The 15,120-nt window shown below is 35.9% G+C and overlaps 1 protein-coding gene across 1 annotated transcript in view; it reads right to left on the bottom strand.

Annotated features, from left to right (window-relative positions):
• The window catches only part of LOC131942424 (sushi, von Willebrand factor type A, EGF and pentraxin domain-containing protein 1-like), a gene marked incomplete at its 5' end in the record, with an annotated part of 42,320 nt that extends 28,455 nt beyond the window's left edge, over positions 1-13,865 (bottom strand). Inside the window, 6 exons of the mRNA XM_059302303.1 lie at positions 2,779-2,988; positions 4,442-4,690; positions 8,785-8,958; positions 12,937-13,119; positions 13,222-13,464; positions 13,698-13,865. Coding sequence (XP_059158286.1) covers positions 2,779-2,988; positions 4,442-4,690; positions 8,785-8,958; positions 12,937-13,119; positions 13,222-13,464; positions 13,698-13,865 — 1,227 coding nt within the window. The remainder of the gene's footprint in view (positions 1-2,778; positions 2,989-4,441; positions 4,691-8,784; positions 8,959-12,936; positions 13,120-13,221; positions 13,465-13,697) is intronic.
• Between the last annotated feature and the right edge of the window lie 1,255 nt (positions 13,866-15,120).

The raw sequence follows: 15,120 nt of genomic DNA, 5'->3' as shown, positions 1-15,120 counted from the left end.
GGTTGATTAATTTATTGATTTATTCATAGGTAGATTAATTACCTTAATTTTAAAGTTTTAGAACAATGGCTTTCTTTGACTGAATAGTAACGTCACAAGTTTTGTTTACTTTTTAGTACAATAAGATGGCGGCTTCCATCATAGACTTTGTGGCCCATTCAAAAGTTTAACGCGTTCTAAATCTAATTTTCTGTCGACCATAACTTTAACAATACGTCCGTTTGCTGTTTTTATTACGTTCCAACACTTATATAAATTTTCAACTGTCTTTTTCATTTAGTTTTACAATAAATTTCTCTAGCTCTACAATCTGTCCAAGAAAGTTATTTTTAGATCTAAAAATATCAGGTGGCTAAGCAAGTTATTTATAGATCTAGATTCTACGCAAAAACTAGACTTAAGACTTAATCCTTTATCTACTGACGGTACTTATAAGTACCACTTTAATTAAGCGCCTGTATTATTTTTAATTTAAGACGAATTTTAAAAATTATTGATGTAATTGAAAGTATTATCTCCCTTAAGTCACCGGTAGGTGGAGGGAACGATGGTTTTTGAAAATTACTGGTGTGGCGCCATTTTCAATCTCTACCTGTATCGGTAGTTCACTGTACATATCTCACATGTGTACCTGATTTCCATTTGTTTTACCTTATTCTCACGTTTTCAACACCGAATTATTTTATTGGCATCTTCAATAGTCAGGCAAATGCGTTTAACTTCTAGTTATACAATTTTTATCAAATTGTCTTTGTAATAGATCGATGTTTACAAGTGGACTTATAAGTACCGTCAGAGCACAAGGACATTTTTTTTTAGGATTTCTTGGAAATTGCTGATTTTCGATGTGGAGTGACATAAATATTATTTTGATAATTAATTATCGATATGTACTTAAAAATATATTTATGCATTTATAAGAAGGTTTGTATAGGGTTTTCCTTCATTGCAGATTTCTAGTAGTAAAAGAATAACAAGAATAGAGGTGGCAGTTGCACAAAACAGTAGGCCACTACGGCTATTCCAAACACATTGAGCTCACTTCTAGTTATGAACTTTACACTGTAGTGTAGACTTGTCATAACATTCTAGTAGGCTAACTAGTATTACTAGTAGTAGTGTACTGAATGACTAGGATTTCGTTTTCAAATATATTTGTTTATGCGGCTCATTGTAATGGCTATTGGAAGCCTCCAGCAAAAGCAGGTTCAGTCCGGCAACTGTTGCCACACCAGAAAGATGACAGCCAAGAATGTCTCAGGAATGAGGAATGAGGGAGCATGACATGTCGACACCTTTTGCTGTGTTTGAGGTCTAAGATGTGTTCCGATAGAAAATCCAGTAAAATCGTACTCAAAATATACTTTTGTGCTGGGTTTATGTGTGAAAATTACAAAAAAAATTATGGCTATAATGATTGCCATGTTATTATTTAATAAGTTTTATCGTTTTTTCCTGTTTTGTAAATTTTTTAATATTTGGAGAAAAATGTCCTATATTCCTGACGTTACTTATAAGTACCAATACATATTTGGGCCCTTAAAAATTTATGAAACAAAATTTCCTTCGACATATGGTTTAAATGTACCAAAAGCAATATGATAACACATTATTCAAGAAAAAATGTCATTCGGAACCTAATTCCGTAAATAAAGCGTTAAGCAAACGAGTCGTAGAATCTAGATCTAGATAATTCTATCTAGATCTAGATAATTTCAGACCTTCATTATTTTAAATAAATCTTTGTTTAGCTATGTATTTGACTAATTTAAGAAAAAAAATTAATTTGAAAGTTACTACTACTAGACTTAGATATAGATCTATGCGCGTAAATCAAGTTGCATAAGGAGACTCAAAGTATTAAACTATAGTATAAAAAAACATCTGTGACGTCACGAGTTAAATAGCTAAGTTGTTAGTGTTAACGGCTTGCATGCGGGTGGCACAGGGTCTTGACCAATACGTCAATGATAATTTTTTTTTCCATTTTTATTTTATTTTTTAGATGTGAATGATAAAGTTGCCTATCTGAACTTGGCGGGATACAGGGCAGGTGAAGTAGAGTTAATCTGTTTCTTTGTCCTAAGCATATGAAGGGATAGTGTGGTCAGAGACATGCTCGGCTGGAATCGTTTTTTTTAACGATTAAAACATGTTGTCTGAGACTTGGCGGGACACTGGGCAGGTGAAGTAGAGTTGAGTAGGTCACCTGTGACGTCAGTATATGGAGGGATAGTCCGAAATCGGTGTTTTTTGTCTTTTTAAAAAATAAAAAACATCATTTTGAATGTGGGGTCTGGTTTTTTTTTGTGACGTTAAGTGACAGATGGGATGTTTTTTTATGGATGACCCCCGAAACCCACAGTTATCCAACGGATGATGGGTAGTCTAGTATAACATGTTAATTCATGCTGTTTTTTTTTATTTCAAAAAACAATTGGTCATGCGAAGTTGAAATAGAGATTATCTGTCTATGTGACTTCAGCATAAGAGGTGATAGTCTTTTTTTTTCTACGCATTTCATGCTTTACTTTTCTAAATGCGACTTAATACCCATTAGAGTTGGATGGACTAAGGGATGTCCGTCAAAAAAGACACTCAGTATCTGAACTCGAAACTTCTAGGTTACCAGTCGTGCTCTCTAACACTAGCAGACCACTTGTTACGCGATTTCAGGTTTATTTACTTTGTAAACATTTATTTTCAATGTCGTTACATTCTAAAAACAAAAATCTCTTGAAAACATGATCAGATATCATGTGATCTATACCCACTTACCGTCACAGTAAGGTCTGGTAGTACCTGACCACGCCCAGGTAAGATTTCCGTCCGTGTCTCTCTGGCACCTGATGGAGCTGGCACCAAAGACCGGGTTCCCGTCCTGACAAGACAGACCACAGCTGGCACCCATCACGTGACGGTCGGGGCAGGTGTACTGGATTAAATTCTTACCGGACAGGTCAATAGATGGTGGGTCGCAATACACATCTGGAATGGGCAAATGTTTTCTAAATTGTATTTTCTTGCAATAGAATGTGTTTTTTTAAATTTATTTTTTATATCAGATCAAGTAGAACCGTTAGGCCCTATGAATAATTGTTATACTGTAATACAAAGATTCTACAACAATGAGTAGAAAGCAAAGAAATAAATTAGTTTTGACGGAGATATGAACGACTTGGATATCTTAAGACTTTTTATATAAGTAACATAATTTTCAAACAAAAACAATATTATCCTTATTTTAGATAATGCAATAGATATAATTTTAAATTGAGGTATTTTAATGGACTCATAAAAATCCCTCGGTACAAATGACCAGAATACATCTGTCGACTTGAGATGATAGCTGTATTAACCAAACAAAGCGGATGTCTTCTTCTATAGGGCCTGTCTCCGCCTACAAAGGCGTGTCTTCTTTGTAATCTATTAAAACTGGCGTGATTAGGCTAGTACACGTATGCTGTAGTCCCTATATCGGAAATGTTTTAACTTAACCTTACGTTGTTATATTACTAATTACAAAAGAAAATGTTTAATGTATATTAACAAAACTATATCTACAAACTTTTTCTCCTTTTTACTTTCTCGTATATACGAAGTATAGAGAAAGTCTTGTAATCGTGCAAAAAAAAAAAAATCGAGATTTTTGCAAATCTCGACGTTTTGCATCTCACTGATACGGAAAAACATATTTTTGCAATCTTGTCCGTATGTCTGTGTGTCTGTGTGTGTGTGTGTGTGTGTGTCCGTGTGTAAACACGATAACTTGAGTACCGTTACAGCTAGGTTGATGAAATTTCATATATAAGTATTTAATCAAAATCGTAGATCCGTATCAACTTTTGAGCGATTTCCGATAACCGGAAGTGGTACTTTTCCTACTTTGAATTTTTCAAAAGCCTATAACTTGAGTACTATTTCAGATAGATAAATGAAATTTCATACGTAAGTAAAAGATCTAATTCTCTACCTTCTATTAAATTTTAAGTAATTTCCGTTGACTGGAAGTAGTACTTTACGCTACTTCCGATTTCTCAAAAAACTAATGTAAATTTTAAAAGTAATAATAATATTGCGCACTATTATGCGCTTTTTTATTTCGCGTTCACTTGGTGTGCAATTAATTTGTCTACGAGATTTTATTCTATTTTTAAAACTTTAAGTATTTAAAATGGATTAAAAATCATGTCTATAGCCCGAGTTCCCATCCCCTGTTATTTTATATAAGAATATTCGAGAAAGTTTAGGGGAGATCACTCCCGGTTTATTTAAAAAAAAATCGTCATAAATACTATCAATACTTTGCCTTGAAATATAGTGTCTAAATTTGTCTTTGTCCTTGGATATTTTGTCCCGTCTCTTTTTTCATGGCTGGAGAACATCTGGGATAAACAATGTAAAATAATTCTCAATGGGAGACAAATGACGCGTAGCTTACACTCGACAAGAACACTGAAGCTGCAGTTGTCGCTGTTTCCCTCAAGGTCAGTCGCCGTGACGGTGACTTCCGTTGTGCCCAGACTGAAGCTGGACCCTGACACAGGGTAGCCTGTAACTGTGACCTCCATCCCAGAGTTGTCTTGAACTTCCGGTAGCTGGTAGATGACGTAGGTCGGCTCTCCTAGACTTGCAGCCTCCACTTTCATATGGTCAGTGCAGCCGGCGGGGAAGTAGGGGGCGCTCACATCTAGGGGAGGTCATTTATTGAATTATAGAGGGGCGCTCATATCTAGGGGAGATCATTTATTGAATTATAGAGGGGCGCTCATATCTAGGGGAGGTCATTTATTGAATTATTTATGTGAACGGGGGTGAATGGTTGATTTATTTTGTATTATTTTATTGTGTGCGAATCTGTGTGTGAATGTTGTTCTGGACAGCGGCTACAGGGTTTCCCTTCCGGTCGAGCGGGTATTTAAGGATAGGCACCACGGATAGAATTTTTTTGTTATTTAACATATTTCTGGGTGTTTAATAAGTTCATATGTTTATAGTTGTTAAACTATATACAAAACTAATATATAGCCGTCAATAAAAGTACTGGTTGCCATGGAAACCGCGAAAAGGTGTGAAAACGAACACCTATTCAAACCTCTATAAATTTGTTCCCATAAGAAATTTTTAAAAGCGGATGAAAGATTTAGATTTCACAAACCAAACTATACATTTCTACTTTTGTTCATTGCGATAGCTCGTACTCAATTTTTAACACAAATTTTTAGGTAAATGTATGTACACAAATTGGGTGGTGGTGCCACATAAATATCAATAGTTTCTAAAGTATTAGTTTCTAAAGTATTGTAGTAAACTTAATGTATAAACGTAGTTTTGTAGATGGTATAAAGCTAAATGCATGTGGAATGTTTAAGTCTTGTATGACAAAGGGTTCCAAAGCCTTAGCGATTTGTATGTTGAATTTTGAGTAAAAATGCAAAGTTGAGAAAACGTGCAAAGAAAGGAGGAAAAAGGCACTATGCGTTTCCTTTTATAAATAAACCGGAATTGATCTCCCCTAAACTTTCTCGAACATTCTTATATAACACTACGGAGGATGGCAACTCTGGATATAGACATGATTTTTAATTACTTAAACTTTATAAAATAGAATAGAAGAATCTCGTGGAAAAAAAAGGATTGCAGACTAAGTGAATGCAAAAGAAAATGTGTATAATAGTGCGAAATATTATTAGTACTTTATAAATTCACATGCGTTTTTTGAGAAATCGGAAATCGCGAAAATTACTACTTCCAGTAAACGGAAGTTACTCAAAATTTGACAGTAGGCAGAAACTTAGATCTTTTACGTGCGTTTTAAAGTTTATTCACCTATCTGAAATAGTACTCAAGTTATAGGCTTTTGAAAAATTGAAAGTAGAAAAAGTTCCACTTCCGGATTTCGGAAATCGCTCAAAATTTGACACTGATCTACGATTTTGATATTATACTTATATATGAAATTTCATCAACCTAGCTGTAACGGTACTCAAGTTATCGTGTTTACAGACACACACACACACACACACAGACATACGGACAGAATTACAAAGCCTAGTTTTTCAGACTCGATTACGCATAAAACGCCAAAATTTTGATATATCTGGATTTATAATTTTTGCCCGATTAAAAAAAGTCCTCTATACTCCGGATGTGATGAAGAACTGAGGTGTAAAGCGGTGAGAACTGTCCAAATTTCATGTGATTTTTGTGCACGATTACAAGACTTTCTATATAGGTCTACTTCGTATATACGAGAAAGTAAAAACAGAAAGCCGACAAGGTTTAAAGGCTGTCATTGACGCACAACGTCAACAACACAAAATATGTTTGGACAATGCCTACTGAGGAGAGGCCGACCAGAGAATAGCCTACGGCAAAATGTGCCTAAATTTCTTTTATAATTAACTTTTCTACCGCGTATTTAACTAAATACGTAACAAAAGTTCCGATAAAATTTTTCCACTGTGACTTTTTTCTGTGGCTTTTTCCCTAGCAAAAACTGTTACTTTTTTCTGTGTTTTTTTTTCCTGTGACTTTTTTCCGTTCACCTCCACCCCACCCCACCGCTGGATAGTGCGTGAAGAACCGTTGAGCCACAGATTACCAATGCTCATTCAACCGTGAGTAACACATCTGTGTAGATAGGGTCAAGTACATGGCCTAAGTGAATGCTTCTCAGCTATCCCATCTAGTATTTACATTCGTTGCTACCACACCCTATACGGAGAGATGGGCATACACATTAACACATGTGTCGTATACAGTCCGGTGTAAAGCCTGATGAACGTGTTCAAGCCTATCACAGCATGTCGTAACAAGATTATAAACCGGCCGTTGGTTGAATGGCGAGAAGGGGATGAGGGGGATAAAGGGGACGGACAGTACATTCTTTAAACTGACAGACATGTCTATGACGCATTGTTTCAGCTTAGTATAAAGCGTACGAAACAGTGTTTAATAGTGTTCAAGGGACAATTAACAGTACCTTTCTTGGCAAAGTTTCAATTTTTAAACTTGCTGTTGTTGTATAACTTTAAAACAACAAATAGAAGAGTATATGCAAATGATGTAAACAAACGAAGACAGACGATTGTTTTGTTTATCTAGATACAAGATGGCTGCTTAGCGCACGTGGTTAGTTGCAACCTATCGTAGATTATTTTGATTTACTGTACTATTGTATGATTGGTCAAACGTATCAATGAATCTCTTCTCATTCATTATTTTTACGCGCATGCCCTTATAGAGTCCTTGCAAACACGTGACCTAAAGCACGTGATACCTGCGTCCGCCGCCACAGTGGTGTACACCAGAAGTAAACACAATCAGCTGTTCACCAGCGCTGGACGCGTTCACTGTATGTAAAGAACCGCACCCGCGGAAAAGGAAAAATATGTTAAAAAAACTTGAAATCTTAGGAATTGAAGATCCTTATACTGTTATTGACAGTGTCGTGGATAACATAAATATGTGGCCGAAATTTCTAAATAAAAATACTGTTAGTAATTCTGTTTGCATTTAGAGTTTAAGTAGACGAATTTGATCAAATGCAGTAATATATTATAGGTTATCTAGATCTGGTTAATGTAGATTCTAGATTCTCTGTTTAGTACAAGATTTAGTAGCAATAGATCTAGTACAACCACACTACAATATTCGAGAAAGTTTAGGGGAAATCACTCCCGTTTTTTTTCTTTTTCATATACGAAGTATAGAGAACGTATTGTAATTGTGCAAATAAATTTGAAAGAAATCCTGATTTTTGCAAATCTTGACATTTTACCCTCCCTGAGTCGGAAAAACATAATTTTGGTATCTTGTGTGTTTGTGTGTGTATGTGTGTGTGTGTGTTTCTGTAAACACGATAACTTGAGTCCCGTAACAGGTATGTTGATGAAATTTCATATATAAGTATTACATCAAAATTGTAGATCTGTGTCAAATTTTCATTGATTTCCGATAAACAGAAAAGGAACTTTTTTACTTTCAATTTTTCAAAAGCCTATAACTTGCATACTATTTCAAATAGATAAATGAAATTTTACCGCCTTCTGTCACATTTTGAGTATTTCCCGTTAACCGGAAGTAGTAATTTAAGCTATTTCCGATCTCTCAAAAACGCATGGAATTTATCAAGTACTAATAATATTCCAAACTATTATACACAATTTGGTTGGTGTTCACTTGGTGCGCAATTTTATTTCTACGAGATTCTATTCTATTTTTAAAAGTTTAAAAGTTATTAAAAATCATGTCTATATTCCCGTGTCCCGTTGTGTTATATAAGAATATTCTAGAAAGTTTACGGGAGATCACTCCCGGTTTATTTATCGATGGTTCCATTTTTAAAAATGTAAATATGACTGATAAGCTTTTTTATATTTTGTGTTTTTTTTTATCTCGACTAAAAATAGGATTTTAACCAGTGTGGGTTCAGCCGGACTTGCACTTAACTGATAATTAAATTAAGCCTAGGGACATAGATATAGTACTCCCCCTCCCCCCACTCCTGTCAGGGATTACATATAGGGGCACTCAGATATATTGGAGGACATTTATTGAATTATAGGGGCGAGAGGTGGCGCTCACATCTTGGGGTGCTCATTTATTTACTAACACAAATAGTAGTGTGATAGGCTTGCACTGTATTTAAACTAAACATATATAAATAGTTTCATTACAAACTGCAACAATGAAAACATGTCAAGTATCCTGTGTATATTTACAAGAAAAGCGTTATTTGTTACCTTTTGTTGAAACTGAAACTTGCTTACAAATAATTACCTAAACAGATTCCGGGATGTGACCATTGGACCGTAATGCCACAGGTAATATTTGCCGGTCCGGTGATTTGGTAACCATGGTTACACTGTAGGTGGCAGACGTGCCTGAAGACGTGGCCCAGGGGACAGGTAAAATTTCCCTGCACTATCTGTCGAGGAGGGTCGCAGGATCTTGCTGTGAAGAAGTATGATCAGAGTTACGAGAAATGTTGTCTCAATTTGTTTTTGAAATTATTCTCTCAAATTTTCCTAAACAACTTGTTTTAAATTGAATCTTTTAAAATCTCAAACACCTATGAAATAAAATAAAACATACCGTTGCAACTGAGAAAACATCGTAAAACTAAGAACAAATTACATACATAAAATATTGTTAATTTTTTTCTCGACGTAGTCTATCGCTTATAGCTGTTGACAATGATTTGACCACGCAATTTTGTTTATTTATTGAAAGCCACGAGAAGCTAATCATAAAAGTAAAGTTCTTTTGTCAAACCTGACGGTCTATGGGGCAAGTGAAGTAGAGTTCACTTGTTTCTGTGACCTCGGCATATGAAGAGATAGTGTGGTCAGCACTATGACCAGCCGCCTTTACTTTCCCTAACGTGAGTTAGGTACCCATCAGAGTTGGGTGGACTCAGGGACTGTCTACTGACTTGAACCAGGATTTGAACTCGAGACTTACGGGTTAGCAGTCCAGCTCTCTACCGCTAAACCACTCCGTCCCATAGAGGCTAATCATAGCCCACTAGTTATTTTTATCGTATACATAATATAGGCACGTATTTTAATCGTGCAAAAACTCGAAATATGAGTCGAAAAATCTTAGATTGGCAACCTTTTATCTGTTAGTGAATATCTGTACCGTTTCTGTTTGGTGGAGTTAATTATATAATATTATTAGCCGTCTCGGCCAGGCCCTGCACTGGCCTCTGTTAAAAACCTAACTGTAAAGGACCATGGCTTGTGTGTTTATTGAGCAGCATATACCAGGCATTGACGTTTGACAAAATAACGCATAACCCTATACCCAACTCTAACTTTAAACTTAATATTAACCACAACCAACAAAAACCTTAACGCCTGATACGACCTAGTAAACGACTATAATATCCCATCTTATCCATAGTTTATTGAACTCACTAATCAGAACGTACCCACCATAGCGCTCACGGGAACACCCGGGCGCCAATTAGCACCCCGCCTAAGCGCCGGTGGATGCTCGGATTCGATTTCGTTAAGGACTATATTAACCCCATTTTATCCATTGTGTATCGAACTCACTAAACCGAACATAGGCGCTATAGCGCTAACGGGAAGGCACGGGGCGCCAAATAGCACCGTGTTGTGGAGCCGGAAGACGCCTGGACTATCGTAACCTTTCTTATCGATAGTCTATCGCACGGTTTAAAACGAACATATTCACCATAGCGCTCACAAGATAGCCCATGGCGAACCCTGCCGGGGCGCGGGCAGGCATGTCTGATTCAATTCAGTGAACGACTATTATACACCCAGCTTTTCTGCAAACCGATAGATAGAAGTAAACATAGAGAAAATTTAAGAGCGGCGTCTAAACTGTCTTTTATTAAAAGTAATATTTAGTAAAGAGTACGTTCAGTGTATAAAATAAATAAAAAGAAGTATTTAAAATATCTGTGTTTTACCTACTACATTGCACTTTATCAATCCGCGCTAATTATATAATAAACTTTTTTCAACACCAAAACTAAGTAAACAAGTAATTAAAAAAGTCTAGTGACAATTTTAGCGCAATTTCCTTATGTTATCTAAAAATAGCTCTGTCGTAGCGTAAATCAAGAGCAGGGTTAGTAAAACCATTGGTTAGTTATTAAAACGTTTTTTATTAATTTTTTTTTTCAGTATTTTACATGTTTTATTTACAATAGAGTAACATGACTAAAAACCATTGCGCGCCTAGCTACCGAACGTGATGTCGCAGCCATTGAACGTGATGGCGCAGCTATTGAACGTGATGACGCGTGTGGTGTGGTTGGATAAAATGCCTACTAATTCGGTCCAAATTTTAATTAATTCAAAAAAAATTTTGTGACCGAACGAAAGGATATTTTTAAAAACTTTCTTCGGCAATATTGTTCTAAATTATGGCAGGAATCGATTGGTACATGTTTCAAGTCGCTAAGTGGTCTGGTTGCCGAGATATGGACCAAAAACTGCATTATTTTTTCGAGGTTTATTTGGCTTTTCCGGGAAATCCATGAAAGAAACCCGAAATTGTTTTAGCCTATGTTCATCCTGGTAACCTGTCAACATATTTGCTTTTGGAACTAGTCCTCGATATTGCTTCGTTGAGGAGGAGATACGACTTAAAGCTGCGGACATACATCCATCCATCCATCAAATAATCCATTCACAGAAAAGACGAGTTAATAAACGCTATTCTCCAGAATGGAAATTGCGCTAAAAAGTATTTTTTTTCCTCCGGTGTAATGGTTTTTTTAAAGGGAAGTAAAAACATTTTTTGGGTTCCATGAAAAATTATCTCAGGACAGATTATCTCAGACAAAATATCCCAGACAATATTTTCTTACGAAATTAATATCTCAAAATTTTTTTTTAAAAGTAAATAAAATTCACCTGACAATTAAAAATAAATGTTAAAATTGACTATAATCTCATAAATACAATAATATTTAGGTGTGAGATTTATGTCTGAGATATTTTGTCTGAGATCTTTTTTCTTTGGTATCATTTGTTCTGATATATTTGGTCCTGAGATCTTTTTTCCGTAAAATCATTAGTCCTTGAGATAATTTGTCCTGAGATCAGTTGTCCTGATACCATTTTTTTTATCTATCTAGGGAAGTAATTGGCAATTAAGGAACAAAGTGAAGTAATTTGTACACTTTTTAAATTTTTGTGAAGTTTTATTTTTTTACTTTGTTTATTTAACATTGCGTTAATTAATATTATACGTTTGGGAAATGAAATTTATTTTACAAAACCTTATATAATCCTTTTTTAATTTATTAATTTAGAGAATTACCACTTTAGATGGCAATCAAGTCGAGTTTTTTTTTCCTCTATAGCTTTTTTTGGCCAAGGATCCGTCCTCTGTCCGTTGTCACATACATACACATGACTACATAGCCACAGAATCTGTTTGAGGTTTACATATTAGATTGAATCCCATTCATAGATTTCTATGAAACCCTAAACAGTTTCTCGTAACCGGAAGTGATACTAGTCAATTCCTAATACCATAATACCGATAACTTAATAACCATTTCACTTATGTGAACCAAAACTTTCAAATGTAAGCATCAGTTCCTGTAGGTATTTTTTTCCACATTTTTAGCGATTTCCGGTAACTTAACACGGTGCTTTACTCTCGGATTTATCAAAACCTTTATTGTATATTTAAGGAGCATTTCCATGCAATCTTCGCCTTCAAATCTTTCTGAAAAAGAACGGTTTGGCTACAAAATTCTATTTTTCTAAGCTTGATTATGGGACCACGTGAACTAAGCGGCAGAGCGCTAGGCTATTAACCCACAAGTCTCGAGTCCAATTTAGGGTTTGAGTCTGATGAACACCTCTCAGTCTTCTCTGCTCTGATGTGTACCTAACTAATGTTAATGAAAGTCAAGGCAAACTCGGCATAGTGCTGATCACAGCTTCCCTTCATATGCCGAGGTCAAGAACCAAAAGAAACTCTCCTTTATCAATGGATGGCTAGTCTAAAGAGTTGTTTTTTTACTTTACTATATAGCCAGGAGTAGGCATCACAACCCTTACTGTTGTATAAGCAGTGTTACTTCCAGACTTTTTTCTCCGGGGGGAGGGGGCACTTGATATTTTCGGGGATGTGGGGGGGGGGGGGGGCGGACACTGGTAAAAATATGTTTTTTATACAAATTCCATTTTGTTCGGGAGGGGAGGGGGGGGGGCGGTAGACTTTCTTTGGTGGGGGGGTCTGACCCTACCCCCTCCCCTCACGAAGAAGTCTGGAAGAAACTCTGGGTATAAGTATATACGAGAGCGTATAAATAACTCCCGATTAAAAAAAAAATGACTGAAGATTAAAAAAAAAGTTTTAAGGAATATCCATTGAAGTTTTGATGGAATATTTGAAATTTTTTTTTTACAAATAAAAAAAAAACAAACTTACGGATACAAACTGGTACATCGTCGCTCCAGGTACGGTTTTCCTGGCACTCTTGCCTGTCACTTGCCAGGTTGGCCAACTCGTAGCCTTGGTGACATGTTGTTACACATTCTGACCCGTACTCGTTTCCATGAGAGCAGGATACATCAGAATCGTTGGGTTGTAGGTACTCAGGGCAGAAGATGACTAGGGCAGAGAGAAAATGGGTTGTAAGAAGCTCAGACAATGGTAGAAAAAAAAACAACCGTACTTTAACCAGGAGAATAAAATCATAAGAGCAAGCCTCACTTTTGACGCTTACTGCCATCCTGCATGTTCCCCAGTTCCTCGCGTCATCCGTGGCTGTAAACGTCACCGTGTGACGTCCAACGGAGAACTTGCTGCCAGACGCTACATCACTTGACACTGTCAAACTGACACCGGAGTTGTCACTGACAGACGGGGTGACCCATGTCACGGGGGTGGGGCTACGTTTTGGACCAGCGAAGGTCTCAATTATGGGTAAACAGTTTATTTGTGGGGGTAATGCATCTAAATAATAAGAACAATTAAAACATATATATAGGTTATTGTGAATTCGTAAAGTAAGTTTTTGGTCTTCGTACTTATTGAAAAAGCATTTATTTCATAATAACTTATTGGCAGTATAGCCTGGCTTTAGTTTTAGGGAGTTACTAAATTACATATTTTTAAACATGATTTTATAATGAAATTATCTTTATTTCTAGAATCTCTCACCTGAAGATTGTTCTAGAACCTCTCACCTTGACATTGCTCGTGTCTGGACCAGGTTTTGTCAGCCTGACACGTGACCTGTGTGTCGCCCCGTGTCTGGTAGCCGTCATCACACGTCAGCACACACATGGACTGGTAGTGGTGGGACGGGCAGTTGAAGTTGCCGTTGGTGGTTGTTGGGGGCGGGCAGGTAATCACTGGGAAGAGTGGAACAAATAGATAGCAACAAGGAAATTAAATTTCATATATGATCGTGTACGTGTTTTTACGCAATCGCGCCTGTGTGCATGTATATGTATATATGTGATACAATTGCAAGTTCAATCTTAGCGAAGTTAGTCAAAACTCGCGAAAAGGGAGTTTTGACGTCATTTTTGGTGAAGGTGAAGGTGAAGGTGAAGGTGAAGGTGAAGGTGAAGGTGAAGGTAAAGGTAAAGGTAAAGGTAAAGGTAAAGATTAAGGTAAAGGTAAAGGTAAAGGTAAAGGTAAAGGTAAAGGTAAAGGTAAAGGTAAAGGTAAAGGTAAAGGTAAAGGTAAAGGTAAAGGTAAAGGTAAAGGTAAAGGTAAAGGTAAAGGTAAAGGTAAAGGTAAAGGTAAAGGTAAAGGTAAAGGTAAAGGTAAAGGTAAAGGTAAAGGTAAAGGTAAAGGTAAAGGTAAAGGTAAAGGTAAAGGTAAAGGTAAAGGTAAAGGTAAAGGTAAAGGTAAAGGTAAAGGTAAAGGTAAAGGTAAAGGTAAAGGTAAAGGTAAAGGTAAAGGTAAAGGTAAAGGTAAAGGTAAAGGTAAAGGTAAAGGTAAAGGTAAAGGTAAAGGTAAAGGTAAAGGTAAAGGTAAAGGTAAAGGTAAAGGTAAAGGTAAAGGTAAAGGTAAAGGTAAAGGTAAAGGTAAAGGTAAAGGTAAAGGTAAAGGTAAAGGTAAAGGTAAAGGTAAAGGTAAAGGTAAAGGTAAAGGTAAAGGTAAAGGTAAAGGTAAAGGTAAAGGTAAAGGTAAAGGTAAAGGTAAAGGTAAACTAAAGGTAAAGGTAAAGGTAAAGGTAAAGGTAAAGGCAAAGGCAAAAAAAAAACCAAAACTCGCGAAAAGGGAGTTTTGACGTCATTTTTGGTAAAGGTGAAGGTGAAGGTGAAGGTGAAGGTGAAGGTGAAGGTGAAGGTGAAGGTGAAGGTGAATGTAAATGTAAATGTAAATGTAAATGTAAATGTAAATGTAAATGTAAATGTAAATGTAAATGTAAATGTAAATGTAAATGTAAATGTAAATGTAAATGTAAATGTAAATGTAAATGTAAATGTAAATGTAAATGTAAATGTAAATGTAAATGTAAATGTAAATGTAAATGTAAATGTAAATGTAAATGTAAATGTAAATGTAAATGTAAATGTAAATGTAAATGTAAATGTAAATGTAAATGTAAATGTAAATGTAAATGTAAATGTAAATGTAAATGTAAATGTAAAT

The sequence above is a fragment of the Physella acuta genome, unplaced genomic scaffold, assembly GCF_028476545.2.
Source record: "Physella acuta isolate Inbredline_101_S28 unplaced genomic scaffold, ASM2847654v3 ptg000405l, whole genome shotgun sequence".
Taxonomy (NCBI): domain Eukaryota; kingdom Metazoa; phylum Mollusca; class Gastropoda; family Physidae; genus Physella; species Physella acuta.
This window is presented reverse-complemented; position numbering and strand designations above follow the sequence as displayed.